A 14,745-nucleotide genomic window follows, 5' to 3' on the forward strand; every position below is an offset into this window, starting at 1 on the left:
TTTCAGAATATTTGAATAACCTCAAGGCAATTTTCAAAACGATAAAACGCAGGACTCAGTCTAAAACCAGGCAAATGTAAATTCGCGACAAAACAAGTCACCTACTTAGGGCATATCTTCAGCAAAGATGGCATCGATGTCGATCATTCTAAAATGGATTCAGTCACACAGATCCCATCCCCTAAAAATGTCCATGACATGTCAGAGGTCTGGGTTCATAATGAATACAAAGCTATTGAACTGGTCAGTCTGTATGCTTGTATACGATATCTGGGCGTAAATAACTGTACATCGAGTGCTGTGGTATATGGTGAAAGTGGAAGTGTGTTAGAATTCTTAAATATTGGTACAAGATTCTTAAAATGCCTATTGATAGATTACCCAGAAACTGATGTCATATGATGTTATTGAATGAATAACGTGGAATTCGGAATTGGGTATATGATGTTTGTTTGTTTGTTTGCTGTTTAACGCCGCACTCAGCAATATGACGGCGGTCTGTTAATAATCGAGTCTGGACCAGACAATCCAGTGATTGATATCATGAGCATCGATCCACGCAATTGGGACACGATGACATGCATCAACCAAATCAGCGAGCCTGACCTACCGATCCCGTTAGTCGCCTCTTATGACAATCATAGTCGCCTTTTACAGCAAGCATGGGTAGCTGAAGATCTATTTTACCCCGGATCTTCGTACAAGCTATGTACATAAGAGTTCTTAATTGGATGCCAAGACAAATTAAGTGGTATGCCGGAGACCTAGAGAGGGGAGTTGCACTTTCATATATTTGTAGTCCAATGTATTCATCTCATACCAGATATTGGAAATATGCTCAGAATGTGTCAGGTACACATTCTTTGAATATATAAAACTATTTTCTCATTTAGTATTTCTAAATAATGCCATACGAATGTACATACCAGTTACTTCGATATCTACAAGGACATATATATATAATTACACGTTATTGCATCAGCACACTGGTGAGACGATCATTCAACGTCTTGTCGGAATGTTTTTATCAAAGTTAACTGCAATATAACGCCTATCGGAGAGTAAAGCTTTTAATCAACGTCAAGATAACATCACACGATAGACTCGGCTGGTGTAATTCCCCTTGAACCGTCTGTTCAAAGTGTCCCTACTGTTTATTAATGTTCAGTGAAGAACGTAATAACACACGCTATCACTGATACGGGGATTAATGAGCATCAATGTCGCCTGACACACGTTCGGGGTGTTATCGGACATGTATAAAAGTACAACCACTTCTCCCGAGGAACAGAATTCGAAAGAAAATCACTCCTAATTTTTCAATATACGGTTGAAGCGCTAACGCCAAGCAGTTATCGCGTAATCCAGATTATTGAGGGCCAAAGTTATCATAAAAGACTCTTGGCATCGTTGGGTTCATTTCCCACCATCCAGCATGCAGACTGTTACTCTGGTCCTGTTATGCGCTCTATGTTACGTCAGTGCAGGTACGTGTTCATACAACTTCATTTTTAATTGTGTGAAGTTAAACATAGGAGTGGCTCTAGAACTATTCTTTTCACATTCGCAATTACTGGTTCTATGAAGGCACATACAGTATATAATGTAAATACCTAACCAGCAAGTCGTTTCTTCACCACTAGCTTGTGAACAAAGTTCATTGAAGAAATATTCAATATTTTGACCAGGGAACAAACTCTTCAACAACGAGGGGTAAAGAGACAGCCTTGTGCTTCTCCTCTTTCCAAGAACCTCGTCTCAATTACCAATTCCGAGATATTTCAGCAAGATGTATTACTCGTGGGGTGGCATAAACTCTTTCTCATCCACCTACTCTGAATGATTGGACTTTTCATGGGTAGCTTCTTACAAATGTTGGGTTTTTTTTGTTTATTTGTTTGTTTGTTGTCTGTTGTTTAACGCCACACTCGACGGTCTGTAAATAATTAAGTATGTACCAGATTATCCAGTGACTGACATCACGAGCATTGATCTACGCAATTAGGGCACGATGACATGCATCAACCAAGTCAGCGAGCCTGACCACCCGGCCCCGTTAGTCGCCTCTTACGTGAAGCAGAGCGGTGGGGAAGACCACGGGTATAAAGATTCATTCGTCAAGCCATGGATTCGATTTCCGATGTTGGCACATTGTAATAAACCACGTTATATAGTCCTTCGCCAAGATGTAGGTTGATCATTATTAAAGGCGGCATCAAACCGTACTCACTACCCGACTCTTTTAAACGATTCCTGTAGTGTACGAAAGGACCTGAAACTGTTTGTCTGTCTGTCAATCTCCATTGATTTCTTTCGGTTAGCAAGACACACGTTACCTTTTCCACCGGGCTTGTTTCGCCGCCTACATTCGATTGAGGACTACCCCCGTGTGGCAGAGTATCCCCCAGTTCGGAGGAGGTTTGCGGCCTGGCTGGAGCAGTGGCGTTCAAGAAATGAAGAGTGCGGCCGCCAGGCTATTAAACCCTACATGCCTCTCTTCAGGGTCGTCGGTGGCCTTGACGCCAGGCCAGGCAGTTGGCCGTGGATGGTACGTAGCACCGGAGTGAGTGCAGACGTGAATGGAATTTCAACATTTGCCCCGACTTATGCCCCAGGAATCGCATACGCCATCACACGTTTTTTCATATAATAGATCTTGGTGTCGATTCGATAAATATGCAAATGAGTCGCACTAGCAGGAACTACTTTTTATAAGGCCCATGCGTCGATGCAATGTCTATGTGCTCAATAATCTGTTGCCTAACGCCCCGATACGTTGGGGTCTCGTATCTCGATGTGTGGATCTTACTGTACATAAGCATGACTTCAAATCATCTGGCACTATATGATAAATGGGGCGGTTCACTCTGGCATTGTATCCATACGCGAATGTTAAAATTACATCCTGAGTGAAATGACGTCTTAAACAGCGATTATTTTAAGAATGACATCATATGATAAAGATATTATTACCCTCGTGCTTCAGGGCCGTATATATCATATAGCAGGAAAAGCAAATATGCATTATGCTCGCCAAAGACAGGGTCCCATGATCGTGGGTTCAAATCCAACATTATGATCGTTAATGTGTCAATACCTTACCCATGGGCGTGGGGTTCATCAAAGCGGTAAAAATGTTTGACCAGCATCACTTTGAAATTTCATCACACATGCCGTGATCAAACTGAAGTACTGTTCACTCACTCACTCACTATTACAGATATCCCTTAGGCAAGACACGATTGGCCAGACCTGGTGTGGCGCCACCCTGATTGACAGGCAGTGGGTGGTCACAGCTGCACACTGTTTTAAAGGGTAAGTGCACTATTCCTTGTGTATGATGAGTCTACATTTATACGTGACCCATGAACATCCGGGTTAGAATAGGTCTTGAACAATCTATGGTTGTCGTGAGAGGCGACTAACGGGAACGGGTGGTCAGGCTTGCTGACTTGATGGATGCATGTCAGTGTATCCCAATTGCGTGGATTCGATGCGCATAATATTAATCACTCGATTGCCTGTTCTAGACTCGATTATTTAGAGATGCGGTCATATTACTGAAATATTGCTGTGCGGCGTTAAACAACAAGAAATCAAACAAATACATTCATACGTAAACGAAAAGAGCGTAATGCTATTTGTGTAAACTGCCTTCGATGGCTAAAAATGAAACGAACACGAAATGGTTATTCGATGGTGATTTATTTGATACGGGTACAATGCTTGTTGTAAGAGGCGACTAACGGGATCTGGTGGCCAGGCTCGCTGACTTGGTTGATGTACGTCATCATATCCCAATTGAGTGGATTGATGCTCATGATGTCAATCACTGGATTTTCTGGTCCAGACTTCACTATTTACAGACCGCCGTTATACAGCTGGAATATTTGCTGAGTGCGGCGTTAAATACAAACAAAACATTACTGATCTTTGGTGATCCACCTGTGATTCCTTTGAATTATTTCAAGTGAGGCTGCCATGATAACCATGTTGAAAGTGCAATTTTGTCCGTCTATTCGGGGATTAGTGTATTATCAATTGGCAGTTTAGCATGCGGTGATTATACCTGTTGTGTAATATGTTCTGTATATTTTGATGTGGTGCCCTTATGAAGTGTTTTCATCTTAATATTTTAAATTATTAAGGGGGCACGGGTGGCCCAGTCGTCTAAGCCGCCGCGAGTTGCGTCCCTTGGGCACGCCAGCAACCTATGATTTTGGGTTCGAATCCCTACTTGCTCGTGGTGTTCACAAAAGTGGTTAAAACTCTCCTATTTAGCTGGCAAGCTGTGATATACGAGGGGCTTTCAATAAGTTTTGCAACTTCAATATAAGACCAAGTCGCAGAATTTTTTTTGCATTTTTCAATATAATCTCCATTCACGTCAATACACTTATTCCATTTGTCCTTCTAGCTTTTAATACCACTTTTATAGAAATCCGCAGATTGGCCCTCTAACCACGCCTCTGTGGCAGCCTTTATGTCCTCGTTATCCTAGAAGCGTCTTCCACGTAGGGCAGATTTCATTTGCCGGAACAGGAAATAGTCACTGGGGGCTAAGTCTGGGCTGTAGGGTGGGTGAATTATCTGTTCGAATCCACATTGACATATGGCGGCCTGTGCAATTCTCGACTTGTGAACCGGAGCATGTAAGGAACTTTATTACAGCGCGTTGTTCATGTTTGAGAGAATCCATGATTATGACCACCCTCAGGTGAATGAAGCCATCACATCTAACTTACTGCTGTGTCTGGAATTTGTTATGACACGTGTCAACCTGGTGTTATGACTGGTGTCACACCTGACACAAGTTGACATTGTTTGTGTAAAGATTAATGCCCAAGTTGCAAAACTTATTGAACGCAACTCACTCACTCACTCACTCACTCACTCACTCACTCAGCGTGTTTACGGACACACACATTTTCATGACATCGGAACCAGCTTTCATGGGAGGATTGCTCATCATCCCTGTTACCCTCTATCTATCTCGGAAGCTTGACCACACTCGCCGCTGGGGGAATGTAGTCACTGACATTGGCTATCACCACTATATTTTTGTATTTGATACTGACACTGTCATCATATCATTATACTGTAATTGAACATTGTACTATCACTCTATGTACTGCCATTGTAATTGCTGTGCTGTAACTTGTGTTGATTTGTAAACCTACTTGATTTTGTTATACAAGTGTTAATTGGATGCCATCTGTTGGTTGGTTGATGGTTTCACACAAGATTCCTTTTCGATTTCTGGGTTAACATATTGTTTCACTTTCGGAATCGACACGTAAAAATAATATACATAAATGCATGTGTACAGGCCGTTCTACGACCCCGAGTTGTGGACCGTGCAGCTAGGGCGGTACAACACTACCCCAGGGATTGAGGAGAGTACGGGACAAGAGAGACGGATCGCGAGACTTTACAAGCATCCAGGATTCGACGAAGGGTTCGACTTCAACAACGACATTGCCCTTATTAAACTGGATGAACCTGTGGACCTTACTGAGGTCATTTCTCCCCTTTGTCTGCCAGATGCCACCGTGGAGGTCGAGACTGGAAAGGAGTGTCTTGTTGCAGGATGGGGACTCACGGGCAAAGCAGGTAGTTCTACACGAAGCGGTGATGTTATGGTAGTGCCAGTTGTTGTGGTAGAATTAGTAAATGTGATAGTAATACTGATTGTAATGATAGTAGTAGATGTGACTAGGGTAGTTGTTATGGTGGTAGTAGGTGTGGTGAGGGTAGTTGTTATGGTAGTAGTAGTTGTGACGAGGGTAGTTCTTATGGTAGTAGTTTTGACAAGGGTAGTTGTTATGGTAGTAGTAGTTGTGGCGAGGGTAGTTGTAATGGTAGTAGTAGTTGTGGTGAGGGTAGTTGTAATGGTAGTAGTAGTTTTGACGAGGGTAGTTGTTATAGTAGTAGCAGTTGATACGAGGGTAGTTGTTATAGTAGTGGTATTTGTGACGAGGGTAGTTCTAATGGTAGTAGTAGTTGTGACGAGGGTAGTTGTAATGGTAGCAGTAGTTGTGAGGATCGTTGTTAAGAAGGTGGTAGTTGTGACGAGGGTAGTTGTTGTAATGGTGGGGGCACGGGTGGCCCAGTCGTCTAAGGCGCCGCGATTCGCTGTGCAGAGTTGCGTCCCTTGGGCACGCCAGAAACCTATGATTGTGGGTTCGAATCCCGGTTCGCCCCGATTATGTTTCTATGTTTGTCAGCACCATACCCGTGCTCGTGGGTTTCACCGAAGTGGTAAACGTCTAAGACCTGCATCACTTCGGGCTTTCCTCCCACATTAAGCTGACACGCCGCGATATAACTGGAATATTGTTAAAAGCGGCGTTAAACCCAACTCACTCACTCACTCACTGTTGTAATGGTAGTAGTAGTTGTTGTGATAATAGTTGTTGTAACGTTGGTAGTAGTTGTTCTGATGATAGTAGTCGTTTGTTTAATGGTAGTAGTAGTAGTGGTAGTAGTAGTAGTAGTGGTAGTAATAGTAGTAGTAGAAGTAGTAGTTCTGATTATAGTCGTTTGTTTAATGGTTGTAGTAGTAATAGTCGTCGTCGTCGTCGTAGTAGTAGTTGTTGTTGTTGTTGTTGTTGTGAGGGTAGTTGTATTTGGGATCGTGACGGTATTTGTAATAGTAGTAGTTGTTGTAATTATGGTAGTAGTTGCAATAGCCGTTGTCACGGTAGCAATCGTTTCTAGGGCGGCAGAAGGAGTTTAGATGGCAGTGGGGCGTTCAGTTGTTGTAGTTGTTTAAACAGAAGCAGCTGTTGCAATGGTAGTAGTTTGGGGAATAATTTGATCCGTGGCATTGATTTAAGTGTATTTCAATCCAAACCTTGTAAACACATTAGTCAGATACCAACCAAATAAATATATGAAAGGTCGACAATTGTGTTTTTGTTTGTAGGTGGCATTTCCACATTGACGCATCAGTGACAGATATGATGTTCAATGCAATTCCATATTTTGACTTGTACCATAGGTTCCCGTGATTTTGTTCAAGTGAACAATTGCCTTGCCTTTGCATGTGTTTGTGACGGGTGCTCACCTTTTCGCGAACACCTGGTATCATCACTACTTGATAGTGATTCTAAACAGGTGCTCATGAAATAGTCGTAATCGTTCTCTGGACTCTGCTTTTTTGGATATGGAAAGGGTTTTGTCCCTTATGTATTTGTCATGATGTTTGTTTGTTTGTTTTGTCGCTTTATGTATTTGTGTGTCTCTGTCTAGGTCCCCCCGGTAGCAACGTACCGTACGTCCTGCGACAAGGTATGGTGCCACTCATCTCCGCACCGGACTGCCGGACGTTTCCTGGATTCGGCGCCATCACTCCTAATATGATGTGCGCAGGCTACACTGAAGGAGGTGTTGACACATGCTTTGTGAGTCTATTTCTTATACACAATAAAGAGAGGTTATCCCCAAACACACAAGCGTCATATGCTCTTTATCATATAACGTCATTCTTCATTTCTGTGCTCGACAATTTCTTACAAGCATTACCTAAATATTTCAAGGTTTACTGGAATGTGCGCATTAATATATATTACGTCAGAAGGTTAGTGATGGGTCAGTCGGACAGTGACAGTAGCCAATATAGTTCCAACTGAAACCTGTTTCTTATACAGTGGCGTAACTACATATATGCAAAACAACAATAATTGCCTGCACAAATTGTTTCTCCTTGGCTTTCGCGGCAATCCATCTGTCTGTCTGACAGAATAACTGCCCTTTGTCAAAGGGAAGCTACTCTAACACTAGTCTACGAGACGTAACGGCCACAGTCAGACGTTGTTGACAGTCGGCCTGTCCTGTCATAACGTTACGAATTGCAGTCAGATGTACACATGGTGACAACAAAACAAGGTGACACTTCGGGCATATTTCGGCAAAATCTTCAAGCACAGATATGGCAACTGATCCCGTTTGGCTTGTGTCCTTGCGAAAATGTTTCGCAATTTACATCTCCAAAGTTGCCCAAACTTGTCAAATGCCTTAGCGACGTCACCGTCAGGCGCTGATTTTCGGTTTATTAGACTTTTCTCTTGATAATGATAGCAATTATCCGAGATTCCCGATAGTTAATTCTTACTCGACCAGGTCGACGCCATGTTTGTTCATAAGCACTGAAAGTAGTCCCATCATTATATCATTTTCATCCGTTGGCTTTATCCTGCCGAGAAACCTAACCATAAAATGATAAAACATTTTACTGTATTCATATTTTATATGCGACTCAACCTTTATGGATATTCCTTAACTGACCAGGAAATACCAAATGATTAGATGCTTATATGCAGATACATGACTCGTAGGAAAAAAGCCAATCTCGATTATCCGCCGAAACATAGTAGTATTTTTGTAATATCAAGAAGGCGTGTGAGTGTAAGAATGTGTAAATGTAGGAGGGAGTGAGTAGTGTATTACGCCGCTTTTAGCAATACCCCGGCAATATCACGGCAGGGGACACCAGTAATGGGCTTCACACACTGTACCCATGTCGGGAATCGAACCCGGGTCTTCGGCGTGACGAGTGAACGCTTTAACCACTAGGCTACCCAACTGGCCCCGAATGTAGGAGGAAAGTTTGTAATTGAATCACGAAATATCGCGCTGATTAGTTAACGAAGATGGCTGCATCTGTGCTACTAAAGTGAAAACAAGCCATTCCAGCGACAAGGAACATTACTCACAGTAATGACAATACTCGTGAAGGTCCGGGTTCGAATAGGTCTTCAGCAACCCATGCTTCCCGTAAAAGGCATTTATGTTTGTCGTAAGAGGCGACTTACGGAATCGTGTGGTCAGGCTAGCTGACTTGGTTAATGCATGTCATCGTATACCAACTGCTTGGATCGATGCTCATGATGTCAATCACTGGTTGTCTGGTCCAGAATCGATTATTTACAGATCGCCGTCATACAACAAACAAACAAATACAAAGTAATGACAATTTGGCAAAGCGCGCTTTTCAATAAATATCCACGGAAACTAACAAAGCGCCGGTTGCTATGGTAACGAAATCGTAATCGTAATCGTAATCGGGTGGTAGCACCGTTAAGTCTGAATAGTTTCATCTTCCCTAGGTAAGGGGATTAACTGACCATAGAAGTCCAGTTTTCACCCTTGCCGAACTGGGCTGTAATTTCTTGGCTCGGTCGTAGCTCCACCGGGGTCGTTTACTAGTGATGTCCCTGCGATGTCCATTCTATTAACCTATCAGATTCCACCTTTCACATCACTTGTATTTGCTTCAAACACAATGGCGGCGCCCTGTTAAGACGATCTGATCGATAATCAAAATGTTTATTGTAATATGATGTGTCTTACTTCACGAAGTACATCAAATGTCTTGAGGACGTACGACACTGTCTGCCGTAACGAGGTAATGCTGCACTTTTCTCATGCTTGTGGTTGCAGGGAGACAGCGGCGGCCCGCTTCAGTGCCAGGTGGGGCATAACTGGTACCTGGCAGGTAAACAGTGGAGACGTGATGAGAAATATTATTTTTTGTAAACACAAGATAACCAAGCGTTAAATAGCAAAGAACAATGAAGAACGAAGCGTGGTTTATTTCACGATAAAACATTGTTCTATCATGACGTCATTTCTGGAGATTCGAACATGCGATCGCAACTTGATGACGTCTTAATTTGGACAAGGTTATTTTTGAGAGGGAAGTGTCCGGTGAGTAGTTCCTCATAGAAGTAGCTGGGCTTAGCAGACATACGCTGTGGTCGAACGATCGCATCCAAAAGTGGGCGAGATACGACAATCGGTATTTGGAGAAAAGGTGCAGATAATCGACGTGAAAATTGTGAGAACAAAAAACTTAACCTCCCTGTACATAAAATGGACCTTTCCGACATTGCCGAGGTCGTATTGTATTCAGAGAGTTATCATTATTTACATACATGTAAGTGTTTTTAAAGCTTGTACATTTTATTGACATCCTTGAGAAATGCAAATCCTGTACAAAATATTGAAATCTCATCTAAGAAATAAACGACTCGTGGTCGTTGTTTATCGTATAATGAGGGGCGGTCGGGTAGCCTAGTGGTTAAAGCGTTCGCTCGCCACGCCCGGGTTCGATTCCCGACATGGTGTCCCCCGTCGTGATATTGCTGGAATATTGCTAAAAGCGGCGTAAAACCATACTCACTCACTCATTCGTATAATGAAGCACAGCAGTGTTTTATTGCACGATAAACAACGACCACGAGTCGTTTATTTCTTAAATCTACATTAGAACAATAATGATGGCTGACCAGGTAAGCAAGAAGCACACATCACACATCGAACCTGGGACATCAGTGTGGATTGTGGTGATGAGGTGAAGTGGGGTGTAGCGCCTTGTTTAAGACGGTTGCACTTAGAAATCGATGTGTGTTTGTAGCTGCTGAACTAGCCCGGTCTTATTGTGTTAGCCCACTGAGGTATCATGCAGCAGTTTAACATGAATACCTCACTCAGACACAATATACTGACCCCGACCCGACCAGTCCTTGTTTTAGCCCCTTAATTCCGAGCGCCAGGCATGGGAACAACAAGTACAATCTTTTAACGTCTTTTGGTATGACGCGACCGCGAATAGTACCCCGGACCTAACGCTATCCGGGCGGACGCTCTACCAACAGATCATGTGGATAGTGAACGAGTAGGGTTTCAAGCCTCAGTTTGTAATATTCCATCAAGATGATGATGATGATGCAGACTCCACGAAATGGCGTCACACATTCCCTCAATGTGAACATCAATTCCGAGGCTTCATATTAAGGAGCGAATTTTAACCACGGTGTCAGTCCGCCCCTTACGAAGTTACACTATTTCATTACATTCATATAACATCCTGCTCCGCACGAGGTAATAGCTTCTCTCACCATACATTCATCTCTCTCCGTCCACAGGTGTGACTAGTCATGGTTTTAATGGTACCTGTGCTGAGCCAGAGAAGCCCGGTATCTACACAAACCTCCTGAGATACACAGACTGGATATACTGGCACATGTACCTGGATCCCTACTTCTAGCCGACACCGAGAGCCGTCCTCTAGCCGACACCACAGCCACTACTTCTAGCCGACACCACAGCCACTACTTCTAACTGACACCACAGCCACTACTTCTAGCTGACACCCAGAACCCTACTTCTTGACGACACCTGGAGCCCTACTTCTAGCCGACACATGGAGCCCTACTTCTTGACGACACCTGGAGCCCTACTTCTAGCCGACACCTGGAGCCCTACTTCTTGATGACACATGGACCCCTTCTTCTAGCCGACACCTGGAGCCCTACTTCTAGCCGACACCTGGAGCCCTACTTCTAGCCGACACCACAGCCCCTACATCCAGCCGACACCTGGACCCCTACTTCTAGCCGACACCCGGAGCCCTACTTCTTGACGACACCCGGAGCCCTACTTCTTGACGACACCTGGACCCCTACTTCTAGCCGACACCTGGAGCCCTACTTCTTGACGACACCTGGACCCTTTCTTCTAGCCGACACCTGGAGCCCTACTTCTTGACGACACCTGGACCCTTTCTTCTAGCCGACACCTGGAGCCCTACTTCTTGACGACACCTGGAGCCCTACTTCTAGCCGACACCTGGAGCCCTACTTATTGACGACACCTGGACCCTTTCTTCTAGCCGACACCTGGAGCCCTACTTCTAGCCGACACCTGGAGCCCTACTTCTAGCCGACACCTGGAGCCCTACTTCTAGCCGACACCACAGCCCCTACATCTAGCCGACACCTGGACCCCTACTTCTAGCCGACACCCGGAGCCCTACTTCTTGACGACACCCGGAGCCCTACTTCTTGACGACACCTGGACCCCTACTTCTAGCCGACACCTGGAGCCCTACTTCTTGACGACACCTGGACCCTTTCTTCTAGCCGACACCTGGAGCCCTTCTTCTAGCCGACACCTGGACCCTTTCTTCTAGCCGACACCTGGAGCCCTACTTCTTGACGACACCTGGACCCTTTCTTCTAGCCGACACCTGGAGCCCTTCTTCTAGCCGACACCTGGACCCTTTCTTCTAGCCGACACCTGGAGCCCTTCTTCTAGCCGACACCTGGACCCTTTCTTCTTGCCGACACCTGGAGCCCTACTTCTTGACGACACCTGGACCCCTTCTTCTAGCCGACACATGGAGCCCTACTTCTAGTCGACACCTGAACCACTTCTTCTATCCGACAGATGGAGCCCTACTTCTAGCCGACACCTGGAGCCCTTCTTCTAGCCGACACCTGGAGCCCTACTTCTAGCCGACACCTGGAGCCCTACCTCTAGCCGACACCTGGAGCCCTACTTCTAGCCGACACCTGGACCCCTTCTTCTAGCCGACACCTGGAGCCCTACTTCTAGCTGACAACATTGCAGACAAATGTATATACTAACAAATATATAACTATATCAACATTTTATCAGAGTTTACACCAGAACAAGGATAGCTACACAGCGTATCAGTCTCAAAACATCAAAACGGTGGTTATTATTGCAACTGAATACTCGATGGTTCAAAATACTAAGTTTACTATGATTTAACAAATAGTCTCATAGCCCCCTGTTTCAATAAACAACAGTATGTTAATACCTCTGTTCACTTTCTCTCTGCAAGGATCTACCTTATGGCATAATGTTTTATTGATAATATCTGTATACTCTACTTCAAAGACTCCACCCGTGAAGATCCGAGTTAGAATAGGTCTTCAGCAACCCATGCTTGCCGTAATAGACGACTATGCTTGTCGTAAGAGGCGACTGACAGGATCGTGTGGTCAGGCTTGCAATTGCTGACTTGGTTGATGCATGTCATCGATCCCAATTGCGTGGATCGATGCTCATGATATCAATCACTGGATTGTCTGGTCCAGACTTGATTATTTACAGACTGCCGTCATATAGCTGGAATATTGCTGAGTGCGGCGTTAGACAACAAACAAACAAACCTTCGTTTCTATATCGCCCTCCGTCATGTTCTTACAAACACTTCACCTCACGAACTTTGTAATCAGCATGAAACCATCTAACGTCTCGGTACGAGCGATCGAAAAATTCGAGGCAGCATATCTGGCTCTGTATCTACAAAAACGAATGTAAATGAACCTTTTCAAATGGGAAATAATAAGGGTGTGGATGTTTCACACCTAGTCGTTTCAGTCGCATCTTTCAAATCCAATGCGCTTCACAAAGCCGCCAGAGTTTCATAAAGCTAAAGAGAGGCAGTCTTGTATTTGTTTGGCGGGCAAAGATCACCTGACATGTCATCCTATGGAGGTTTCTCTTTATAGAATAACACAAAACGTTTGGAAACACACACACACACCCTACACACAAACACACTCCGCACGCACACACACATATATACACATACACTCCCCCACACACTCCCCATAAACACACGTATACATACACTCCACACACACACACACACTCTCTCTCTCTCTCTCACTCTCTCTCCACATACACATACACACACACATACACACACACTCCACACACACAGTCACTCTCTCTCCACACACACATACACACACACTCCACACACACAGTCACTCTCTCTCCACACACACATACACACACACTCCACACACACATACACACACACTCCACACACACAGTCACTCTCTCTCCACACGACTTTGATATTCCAATCCCTGATAAACACGTTCGTGTGGTCTAAGCAAAGTTAGCACAATTAAAAAAACAGATCACAACGGTCGACATATTTATAAATAGGTTGATAAGAATATGAGTAAACATCACTCCTTGCTTTATGTCACGTGACTAATCACGTATAGGTAGCTATGCAACCTACATTAGCGACATGATAGGAAATTATCTGCCATACATACAGTGCCTGACCACCCCGTGAAGGACAAATACAGGAAAACAAACAGTTTACAGAATGGCCTCCTCTGAGGTGTACACAATAAACATCCATCCAATTACATTTGTTTGCACATCTATACGCCTACATTTGTCATGAAGAGGTAGTTGCACATATTTGCTAAAACAGGAAGCACTAGCTCTCACTACTGTAACTACGGTCTTTTAAACTGTAATCGTTCACCAGACCGTCATGAAAGTTGAGTAATTGCTTGCACACAGTATAACATTGACTGTAATCGTTCACCATACCGTCATGGAAGTTGAGTAATAGCTTGCACACAGTATAACATTGACTGTAATCGTTCACCATACCGTCATGGAAGTTGAGTCATTGCTTGCACACAGTATAACATTGACTGTAATCGTTCACCATGCCGTCATGGAAGTTGAGTAATTGCTTGCACACAGTATAACATTGACTGTAATCGTTCACCACACAGTCATGGAAGTTGAGTAATTGCTTGCACACAGTATAGCATTGACTGTAATCGTTCACCATACCGTCATGGAAGTTGAGTCATTGCTTGCACACAGTATAACATTGACTGTAATCGTTCACCATATAGTCATGGAAGTTGAGTAATTGCTTGCACACAGTATAACATTGACTGTAATCGTTCACCATACAGTCATGGAAGTTGAGTCATTGCTTGCACACAGCATAACATTGACTGTAATCGTTCACCACACAGTCATGGAAGTTGAGTCATTGCTTGCACACAGTATAACATTGACTGTAATCGTTCGACAGACCGTCATGGAAGTTGAGTCATTGCTTGCACACAGTATAACATTGACTGTAATCGTTCACCACAC

General features: G+C 44.0%; 1 protein-coding gene across 1 annotated transcript; it reads left to right on the plus strand.

The window, feature by feature from the left end:
* Positions 1-1,435: 1,435 nt before the first annotated feature.
* On the plus strand, positions 1,436-11,053 carry LOC139468833 (chymotrypsinogen 2-like). The gene is made up of 7 exons (XM_071250970.1): positions 1,436-1,487; positions 2,322-2,548; positions 3,221-3,315; positions 5,330-5,613; positions 7,255-7,406; positions 9,445-9,499; positions 10,932-11,053. The coding sequence occupies exons 1-7, from the start codon at positions 1,436-1,438 to the stop codon at positions 11,051-11,053; spliced, it is 987 nt and encodes a 328-aa protein (XP_071107071.1).
* The last annotated feature ends 3,692 nt before the right edge of the window (positions 11,054-14,745 follow it).

Source organism: Haliotis cracherodii, unplaced genomic scaffold (genome assembly GCF_022045235.1).
Source record: "Haliotis cracherodii isolate W230 unplaced genomic scaffold, xgHalCrac1.p SCAF_2, whole genome shotgun sequence".
Taxonomy (NCBI): Eukaryota; Metazoa; Mollusca; class Gastropoda; order Lepetellida; family Haliotidae; genus Haliotis; species Haliotis cracherodii.

Excerpts from the sequence above, each read along its gene's own strand:
- LOC139468833 (XM_071250970.1), top strand. The coding sequence starts at position 1,436 with ATGCAGACTGTTACTCTGGTCCTGTTATGCGCTCTATGTTACGTCAGT. Across the intron at positions 3,316-5,329 it reads GCTGCACACTGTTTTAAAGG|GCCGTTCTACGACCCCGAGT; the intron begins GTAAGTGCACTA and ends GCATGTGTACAG. Across the intron at positions 9,500-10,931 it reads GCATAACTGGTACCTGGCAG|GTGTGACTAGTCATGGTTTT; the intron begins GTAAACAGTGGA and ends CTCCGTCCACAG.